The sequence below is a fragment of the Terrapene carolina genome, unplaced genomic scaffold, assembly GCF_002925995.2.
Source record: "Terrapene carolina triunguis isolate 2854851 unplaced genomic scaffold, T_m_triunguis-2.0 Scaffold242, whole genome shotgun sequence".
Taxonomy (NCBI): domain Eukaryota; kingdom Metazoa; phylum Chordata; order Testudines; family Emydidae; genus Terrapene; species Terrapene triunguis.
This window is the reverse complement of record NW_020664593.1, coordinates 345,848-356,449: the sequence shown is the minus strand read 5'-3', so window position 1 is coordinate 356,449 and position 10,602 is coordinate 345,848. Positions and strand designations below refer to the sequence as shown.

General features: G+C 41.6%; 1 protein-coding gene across 1 annotated transcript in view; it reads left to right on the top strand.

The window, feature by feature from the left end:
- Window positions 1-3,473: 3,473 nt before the first annotated feature.
- CASR (calcium sensing receptor) overlaps window positions 3,474-10,602 on the top strand; it is a 109,335-nt gene continuing 102,206 nt past the window's right edge. Inside the window, exon 1 of the mRNA XM_026657406.1 lies at window positions 3,474-3,661. Within this exon, the coding sequence (XP_026513191.1) occupies window positions 3,474-3,661 (188 nt within the window). The remainder of the gene's footprint in view (window positions 3,662-10,602) is intronic.

The window sequence follows — 10,602 nt, the reverse complement described above, 5'->3', positions numbered from 1 at the left end:
CCAAAGCCCTCCCATTGACCACATCCTGCACAGCCAGGCGCTCATCTGCAGGACACATATGTCCCTGTCTCGGCCCATATGACTCAATGGTCAGCTTATAGATTCCCAGAGATTTGCTGTTGTGCATTCGATGGAGGGTTTCTGAGAACTAGGCCAGTGTGAGAAAGAAGCTCTAGCCACCTCCAGTTGACTGTACTGGCCACTTTACCATTGGGAGTTCATCTCCCAGGACCCCACCGTTAGAGATGGATGAATTTTTTTCAAAATGAAATGTTTTGATTTTCAATGTGAAATGATTGATTGTTTTGAATTTTACTTCAGTTTTATTTAAAATCAAAAGGTAAAAACAAACTTGAAAATTAAATGAAACATTTAAACAAATAGTCAATATTTTGACATTTCTCATGAAATGAAAATTCTGAAAAACGTAATTTCATCATTAGTGAAATTGTTTATAAAAATAGTTTCATTTTGACAAGGTTGAAATGCTTTGTTTCAATTTGATTGTAACAATTGAAACAATGAAGTTGAAATGAAGCACTTTGACCTTATTGAAAGTGTTTTGATAATTTTTCGTTGAAAATTTTGACAAAATCATGACATTCCTGCAAAACATTTTGATTTTGTTGAATCAGAAAGTTCTGGTGAAAAGTTTTTGACCAGCTCTAACTAACAATGACCCAGGGTGCCTAGGAAATCAGATGCCTGCTGATAGAAGAGCACTTGCTCCAAGTCCCATATCAGGGTATAGGTGTAGAGAAGGTTTAGTACCAACCTCTTCACTTGGAGGTACAGCAGGTTTCCTGGTGTGACTTCAGCCACCTCAAGCGCCTGGGGACCTATGGGTTGGGAGAACAGCATGGCAACCTGACTATAAACATTGGTGAGGCGGTAAAGGAAACCTTCTCTCCCCAATCCAACCAGCAGCTGGTTTAAGAAGGCAGAATCGCATGCCTTTCCCATCAGGGAGAGAATTGTGGCCTAGCCATGGTGGTGAGAAATGGGAGGAAAAACTAAGGAAAAAGACAAAAGGGAGAAAACCCAAACCCACAGTAGTATCATGATTCGCCTATGATACTAGGCCTGGCTTTTAGATCCTGTGCAGGGACATGGAAGACCCAAACCAAGCAATACATGAAAACAAGGACAAATGAAGGGCCATCTGGCAATATTTTGGAGAGTGGGTGAGAAACAAAAAGGTGCAGGGGGCACAGGAGTTTGTGTGTATGGCTATGTGTGTACGTGTGTGTGCCTCTGTGTATATGTGCATAACAAGAGAGTTTCTCCCTCAAGTCTTTGTGCACAGAACTACAAACCTAGAGCCCCTGAGCTCTACTCTCAGCTCTTCCACTGTCTGTTATTGTTTCCTGAGAAAAGCAATTTATTGAGAATGCATGAGATACTTCCAAATGTGTCTCACACCTACAGATTCATAGATTATAAGGGCAGGAGGAATCACTGTGATCATCTAGTCTGACTTCCTGCACAACACAAGTCACTGAGCTTCCTTGAATTAATCCCTGTTTGAACTAGATCACGTCTTGTAGAAATACATCCAATCTTAATTTTAAAATGTTAATTGATGAAGAATCCACCACAACCCATGGTACGTTGCTCCAATGATTGATTACCTTGTTAAAAATGTGCACCTTGCTTCTAATCTGAATTTGTCTAGCTTCAGCTTCCAGACCTTGCATCTTGGTATACTTTTGCTAGATTGAAGAGCCTTCCATTAGCAGATTTTTTTTCCACATGTACATATGTACAGACTGTGATTAAGCCACCTCTTAATTTAGGAGGTCTGTTAATATGTTACGGAAGGAACTCTACTGAACACAGATGAGATACAATATTTAGCTTCCCAACAGGATGCAGGCCTCAAAGCAGGATTAGTAACTAAACCAGGAATCTGCCAGGGAGAGGGGATCAGTGAACCTCAGAACCTCAGAAGACTCAGAGGATCAGCTTGGAGAAGTATCCTGATTCCACATGGTTTTCCAAGCCATTTTGGGTGGGAAGGCTTGTGAGAAAAGATTTTCTTGTTAGCTTCTTTCTGCTGGGGGGAAAGGAATCTGGCCCGAACAAGAAGGTGGTAAGGACTCTGTGAAAATGGAGTGGAAAATCCTAGCCAAACAGTTTACCATATTTCTTTGAGTATCAAATATGTTTGGTTTGAGTTTTGGGCCAAGGTGTAGATTGGTTCTTACTTTAGTTAACTATGGTTTCTCATTCTCTGCTTGCTTTAGGTCATCTCTCTTATCCTAAATGGGATGCAATCTTCCACCCTGACCCCCAGTTACCACCATGTGCACTGTTTATATAGGGCTGACTCTAGGTTTTGCAAGGCTCATTGTGAAGTAAGACACACACATCTTCAGGCAGACTTCTGTAACTCACTTAGCACATCTGGGGGGTGGGAGAATTTGGCAGCTGAGAGGGTCCAGGGTACTTGTTGTTAAGGGGTTGGGGGTGGTCATGTACATTTCATAAACTAGAAGTGGGGCAGGGAGCATCTCAGCAACTAGAAGAGGTGGGGCCCCAAGGTTCATCTTGCAAAGTAGGGGTGAGTTGTTATGGGCTGTTGGGTGGAGGAGGGGCTGGATGTGTCCTTCGAAGGGGATCTGACAAAGCAGGGCCACTCTTGAATGCATGGGACCCTGTACAATTTTGCACTGGTATGTGTCTAGCTAGGACTGGTGCTGCTATGCATACAGAATTTCCATTGATGTTTCATTATGCTGCATGTCATAGAATCATAGAATATCAGGGTTGGAAGGGACCTCAGGAGGTGATCTAGTCCAACCCCCTGCTCAAAGCAGGACCAATCCCCAGACAGATTTTTGCCCCAGATCCCTAAATGGCCCCCTCAAGGATTGAACTCACAACCCTGGGTTTAGCAGGACAATGCTCAAACCATCCCCCCTATACCTGCCACGTATTGTTGCAATATTGTGGTGTGGAGGTGCAGTGATGTAACACCGTCATGAGTTTGGGACTCTTCAGTAGCCAAAGAAGTAGGATAAACCCATGAAAACCAGGCCTATACCACATATTGGAAGGAGTGGTGACCCTTGCTCTCCAATGAAAACTGAAATAGAGTAGGCATAACGCAGCAAGCAGTGGAGTACATGATTAAAAGGCACTGCACAAAAGTGCAAAGAACAATTCTTTGCGTAGTTGGTCACTTTTTATATCTCATTCTTTTTCAGAATGTCTCAGAGATGGGCTCCACATAACACTTCAGTTCTGAAGAACCAAGGACTGTAGGATCAGTAGTGTACAATGGAGAAGACTGCAGGAGAAATACCAGTCCTGAGGCTACCATCTTGTGGCTTATTGTACTGCAGACATGCACTCCCAACCCAGAGTGTGCTGCCTTAGGAGAGGAAATACTTGTCAGACATTACTAGATCCATTTATTTTCTTACATCTTTTTTACTTTTGCATCCTGTAATCCACTTGTGAAAAGAGGAATGATGACTTTTTATAGTTGCTGTTTGATTCTCTTGGCATTTACCTGGAACACCTCTGCCTACGGACCAAACCAAAGGGCGCAGAAGAAGGGAGACATTATTCTTGGGGGACTGTTCCCCATTCATTTTGGAGTGGCTGCCAAAGACCAGGATTTAAAATCTAGGCCAGAATCAGTGGAGTGTATAAGGTAAGCCAAAAAGAAACTGGTAAAAATCTACAATGCTGGAGCCTTTACCTTGGTCAGTTATAAGTGAGGTGCCTTACCGCTTCAGTAGTATAGCTGTAGCTAACTATCAAATACAACACATCTTTACTGTGTATAGTATCTTTAATACAATTTGTAACCCAAATGCTTTACAGAATTAAGTATTTGTCTTTTGCTTTTTATGACAAGAACTCAAGCTCCAATTTTGCATTCCATCTTGCTTTTTGCTACTGATGAGTGGCATCATGTGAAGGCAGTAGACTTGCTCCTCACAGAGCTAAGTAATACAAGACCATGGAAGTGTGTGGTGTAAAGAGAATGAATGGTGAATAAGCTAAAGTAAATGTTAAGAATTATTTGGCAGCTTATAATGAGAAAGAACGATACACATTATAGTTCCCAATGCTGCCAATTCACAAATACACAAATCTATTCAGGCAACGAATAATGGATATTTAATAAATAATATTTAAATATATACTTCACTTAGAGTCACAGCAAATGCAATGGAAGTGACCAAAATTTTTTATAAGATTGTCTGACTACAGTCATGTGTGGCAAAAAAGGGTTTTGAAATAATGAAATCCCTTATTTTTGTTGTGCCTTTCCTCCTCTCTCCCAAAGCATTTCACTTACTGTGAGGTAAATTTTCAAAGTGTTTAGGTGCCTAAAGGTGCAGATAGGTGGGCACTAGATGCCTAGGCACTTTTGAAAATTCCACTAGGCACCTATCTTCCTCCTTAGGCACCTAAATACTTTAAAAAATCTGGCCCTATGGTCCCAAACCTGAATTCCATAATCAATCCTTGCTCAACCAAAATTCAGTTACTTTCGTGTAAATACTGCCTGTGGACTGGGAAAAGTCTTTGGCACTAAGCTCTATGTGTATGTATGTGAATTGCTTCTTCCGCTACTGAAATATAGCCAGTTCTGAGATGAGATGTGGCTTATGTTTAACCTTGCACAGCAACACTACATAGCAATTTAAGATTGGAAATTATGACAGAAATTGAATTCAATTGAAACTTCATGAAGGCAAAATGTAAGATATTCAGTTTGGAATTTGGTCATGACAAAAGGGGGGAAATACTTGTGCTCCTGAGCAGTAAAGTGGCAAGGGACTTTAATAACAACACGTAGTCAGGGCGTCTGTTTTACACCTTATCTAAAAACAGCATGTCTAGAAGCATACTGACTTCTAATACTAGGCTGGGGAATTAGTTCAATATGGATTCAGAATGATGATAATGAATGCTTAACACCATTCCTGCTTCACCTAGAGCAGTGGTTTTCAACCTGTGGTCTGCAGACCTCTGGGGGAGGGGGGACGCAGACAATGTTTAAGAAGTCCGGGAAAGGTTGTTGTTACGATAGAACAGTGATTTTCAACCTGTGGTCCACAGATCCCTGGGGGGGCCACAGACTATGTCTAAGATTTCCAAAGGGGTCTGCACCTCCATTTGAAATTTTGTAGGGGTCCGCAAATAAAAAAGGTTGAAAACCACTGACTTAGATTTCCTTAGTGGTCTCCCATCCAAATACTGAGCTGGTTCAATCCAGCTAGTTTGTAAGATCAGACAGAGTCACAGCACACAGTGGTCTGAATACAGTGCATAAGAGAGAAGAAGGAAAGAACTTTAACAAAACAATTCTAAAGCTTCTCTTGTTCTATTCAATACACTTACCGGTACCTAAAAACTATAGGCTAGATCTACATCTAGGGAAATGCAACCTAGATGGAGCTACCATAAGGTGGGTTCAAAACTGGTTGGGAAACCGTTCCCAAAGAGTAGTTATCAGTGGTTCACAGTCATGCTGGAAGGGCATAATGAGTGGGGTCCTGCAGAGATCAGTTCTGGGTCCGGTTCTGTTCAATATCTTCATCAATGATTTAGATAATGGCATAGAGAGTACACTTATCAAGTTTGTGGATGATACCAAGCTGGGAGGGGTTGCAAGTGCATTGGAGGATAGGATTAAAATTCAAAATGATCTGGACAAATTGGAGAAATGGTCTGAAGTAAATAGGATGAAATTAATTAAGGACAAATGCAAAGTACTCCAGTTAGGAAGGAACAATCAGTTGCACACATACAAAATGGGAAATGACTGCCTAGGAAGGAGTAGTGCAGAAAGGGATCTGCAGGACATAGTGGATCACAAGCTAAATATCAGTCAACAGTGTAAAGCTGTTGCAAAAAAAGTGAACATCATTCTGGGATGTATTAGCAGGAGTGTTGTAAGCAAGTGTCAAGGCTGCTTCCCCACTTTGAACTTTAGGGTACAAATGTGGGGGCCTGCATGAAAACTTCTAAGCTTAACTACCAGCTTAGATCTGGTCCGCTGCCACCACTCCCAAAATGCTAATTCCCTTCCCTGGGTAGCCTTGAGAGACTCTTCACCAATTCCCTGGTGAATACAGAACCAAACCCCTTGGATCTTAAAACAAGGAGAAATTAATCATCCCCCTCCTTTCTCCCACCAACTCCTGGTGGATCAAGATCCAACCCCCTTGGATCTTAAAAACAAGGAAAAATCAATCAGGTTCTTAAAAAGAAGGCTTTTAATTAAAGAAAAAGGTAAAAATCATCTCTGTAAAATCAGGATGGAAAATAACTTTACAGGGTAATCAAACTTAAAGAGCCCAGAGGAATCCCCTCTAGCCTTAGGTTCAAAGTACAGCAAACAGAGATAAACACTCTAGCAAAAAGGTACATTTACAAGTTGAGAAAACAAAGATAAAAACTAACACGCCTTGCCTGGCTGTTTACTTACAAGTTTGAAATATGAGAGACTTGTTCAGAAAGATTTGGAGAACCTGGATTGATGTCTGGTCCCTCTCAGTCCCAAGAGCGAACCACCCCCAAAACAAGGAGCACAAACAAAAGCCTTCCCCCCACCAAGATTTGAAAGTATCTTGTCCCCTTATTGGTCCTTTGGGTCAGGTGTCAGCCAGGTTACCTGAGCTTCTTAACCCTTTACAGGTAAAAGGATTTTGGAGTCTCTGGCCAGGAGGGATTTTATAGAACTGTACACAGGAGGGCTGTTACCCTTCCCTTTATAGTTATGACAGCAAGACATGAGAAGTAATTCTTCTGCTCTATTCCATGCTGATTAGGCCTCAACTGGAGTATTGTGTCCAGTTCTGGGTGCCACATTTCAGTAAATATATGGACAAATTGGAGAAAGTCCAGAGAAGAGAAGGTCTAGAAAACATGACCTATGAGGGAAGATTGAAAAAATTGGGTTTGTTTAGTCTGGAAAAGAGAAGACTAAGAGAGGACATGATAACAGTTTTCAAGTACATAAAAGGTTGTTACAAGGAGGAGGGAGAAAAATTGTTTTTCTTAACCTCTGAGGCTAGGACAAGAAGCAATGGACTTACATTGCAGCAAGGAAGGTTTAGGGTGGACATTAGGAAAACTTCCTAGCTGTCAGGGTGGTTAAGCACGGGAATAAATTGCCTAGGGAGGTTGTGGAATCTTCATCATTGGAGATTTTTAAGAGCAGGTTGGACAAACACCTGTCAGGAATGGTTGAGATAATACTTAGTTCTGCCAGGAGTGCAAGGGACTGGACTAGACCTCTCAAGGTCCCTTCCAGTCCTATGATTCTATGATTCTACACAGTGGACTTAGATTCAGTGTTGCAACAGCTGACATTTAGGCACTCTGCCACCCAGTGGACTCCATAGCCCTGAGTTAGGTACCCAGGCTCCCTGTACAATTCACAAGGAGAGTTAAGTGCCTGGGAAAGGTATTAATGGAAGGCAGCAAGCTGATCAGGGAGAGGCTTAAGCTAACCAGTAAGAAATGCCTATGTCCCACCCCCTCAAAGGGAGTTGGATGTCTCCTTCCACTCAAGATTCACAGCTATGAACCAAGGCAGTCCTTTGTAGCAAAAAACTGAGGGGAAGAGGAGCCCCCTGCCACATACTCAGCACTCAAGTAGATATCCTTGCCATTCATTCATTGTGCCAGAGAGTGAAAAATGACTCTATAGCCTGCTAGTTAGGGCACTGATGTGGGGGACCCAGATTCAAGTTCCTATTGCTTCTTCAATGCATACACCTCTACCTCGATATAACGCTGTCCTCGGGAGTAAAAAAATCTTACTGCTTTATAGGTGAAACCGCGTTATATCAAACTTGCTTTGATACACTGTAGTGCGCAGCCCTGCCCCCCCGGAGCACTGCTTTACCACGTTATATCCAAATTCGTGTTATATCGGGTCGCGTTATATCGGGGTAGAGGTGTAATTTAACTGTTTCATGCAAAGTTGAACAGCTTCAATGGGAGACACTGAGAGAGCCCCAACCCTAAAATACCCTGTAGCCCATTGGTTGGGAGTAGATCTGGTTCAAATGCTTGTTCTTACCCATCTTGGGTGAATGCTCTAACAACTGAACTGTTCTCCTCAGCTCTGCCTTGTGCAGGGCCCAATCCTGTAAGCATGTGCTTAGGCAGCCTCTGAGGATGACTACTGCATTGGGCCCCACAGACAAGATAGGCAGGGGAATGCTTAGTTTGAGAACCCCACTGTGGCTTAGGCACAGAGCAGCTCAGCAGCAGGACGTAGGCAGCTTTGCGCATGGCCACTGAGAGACATTTAGGTGTCTCAGGGATTTTGCTAGCAGAAATCTAGGTGCCAAGGGAATTTATGCCCCTGCAGGGCAGGTGCTGGAACTAGGGGTTCTGGGCATCCTGCTGCACCCCTGGCTTGAAGTGGTTTCCATCATATACCGGATTTACAGTTTGATTCAATGGTTCTCAGCACCCCCACTGTACAGATTGTTCCAGCACCTCTGCTTCAGGGTTAGGAAGCAGCTGAGCAGGGGTTTTGAGCATCTAAATTTTGGATTTAGGTGCCTAAATTTCCTTGTGGATCTAGCACTGAATGTATATAAAATCCAGCATACCTGCTCTGTCACACTCTCAAAGCAGTGGTGCGTGTCAGCATTTGAACTTGATTCAGTGTTCCTTTACTGTCTTAGATGCAGTAAAATTGCATTTTAAATGTGCAAACTGACATCTTAAGGATCCAGCCTTTGCTTGCTTACATAAAGCCTGATCTAAATGGGTCCATTGACGTCAGTGGTGTTTGGATCAGGCTGATATTGAAGCAAAGCAATTAAGCCACTATGTATCTATGTAGGCTGCTTTTAGATAAGCACTCTCTGACTGATCTAACTCTGAGAACAGAGGTTCTTCGAGTACTTGCTCATGTCAATTCCATTCTAGGTGTGTGCATGCCCACGTGCATGACCGTTGGAGATTTTTGCCTTAGCAGTACCCGTAGGGCTGGCTGTAGCGCCCTCTGGAGTGCCGCACTCATGCCGTGGTATATCAGGCGCTGCAGGCCCACGCCCTCTCAGTTCCTTCTTGCTGCCCGTGGTGGTCAGTTAGACCGCCTCTCTTGCTTGTCAAGAGCTAGCGATTTCTTCCATTGGACTTCGTGCCTTCGTGCCTTTGTTCGATTGTAGTTAGTGTAGTTAGCGCCAATGGATTCATTGCACTCTGTAAGAAGAATGAATCCTTTCCGAACTTTATGTCTTATCATTGCATTATCCACCAAGAAGCTTTGTGCGTCAAAGTTCTTTCTTTTCAACATGTCATGAATGTCGTTATTAAAATAATTAACCCTATTCGAGCGAAACCTTTGCAACACCGACTTTTTAAGGCCCTGTTGGAAGATGTTGATGATAAACAATCTGATCTTATCTTGCACACAGAAGTACGATGGCTGAGCAAAGGTAAAGTTCTTGCACGTTTTTTAAGCCTAATTGAAGAGATCAAAGAATTTCTGCAGTCCACAAATCAGAACTTCGAGCAACTAGAAGACTCCAACTGGTTAATGGACTTGGCTTTTCTTGCCGACATCACTGACAAATTGAACATTTTAAATCTTGAGCTCCAGGGAAAAGATAAACATGTGGCTCAAATGATAGGTTCTGTAAAATCATTCAAAGCAAAACTGATCTTGTGGATGTCACATATGAAGACAAAGTCTCTCGTACTTTTCCCAAGTATGAAGAAAATGGTATGTGACAGTGATTTTAACCCATCACCATTTGTTATCCACATTCAAACACTTCTGGAACAATTTGAAAAGAGATTTCAACAGTTCACCATCATTGAGCCTGTAGTTGCCTTTCTTGTGAATCCTTTTACTTGCCAAATAGAGGTAACAGAAATGGCTACATCAATTGCAAGTCTCATTCAAGTAAGAACAGAAGACGTGGAACTGGAGATTTTGGACCTTCAAAATGCTATTGTTCTAAAATCCTGCGCAACAGATGAAAAGTTTTGGAATCTGGTTGACTGAAAAAAGTTTCCTGCCTTAAAAAATGTAGCATACAAAATAAAATCTTATTTTGGTTCCACTTATCTATGCGAAGTTCTGTTTTCAACAATGAACATCATAAAATCAAAATACAAATCTCGGCTTACAGATGCCCATCTTGATGATTGCTTACGAATGGGAATATCATCCTACTCTACCAACTACGAAAAATTGGCTGAAGAAATGCAGTGCCAAAAATCACACTGACTTTATTAGAAAAACCACGTGAATTAATTATACCTATTTTCCATTAAGTGCTGATGAGCGCGTATGATTAACTTGTGTTTAACTTTTTTTCATGTTTGTTTGTTTGTTTATTGAAATCCAGATACAAGTAACAATACAAAGAATATTTTTAATTAACCATAACTGGCTATCTATGTTAAAGTAAGACTAATAAATATATTTGGACCAGCAGTTCAACAATGTTTTACTTTTTTTAAATAAATAAGATGAAAACTGTTTATGATATTTATTTTGTAAAAACTCCTTAATTTTTCTTACAGATAGATAAAAAAGAGCAAATTCACATGGTAAGGTGAAAGAGTAATTGCCGAATAATTTAATTAATACCTTTTACA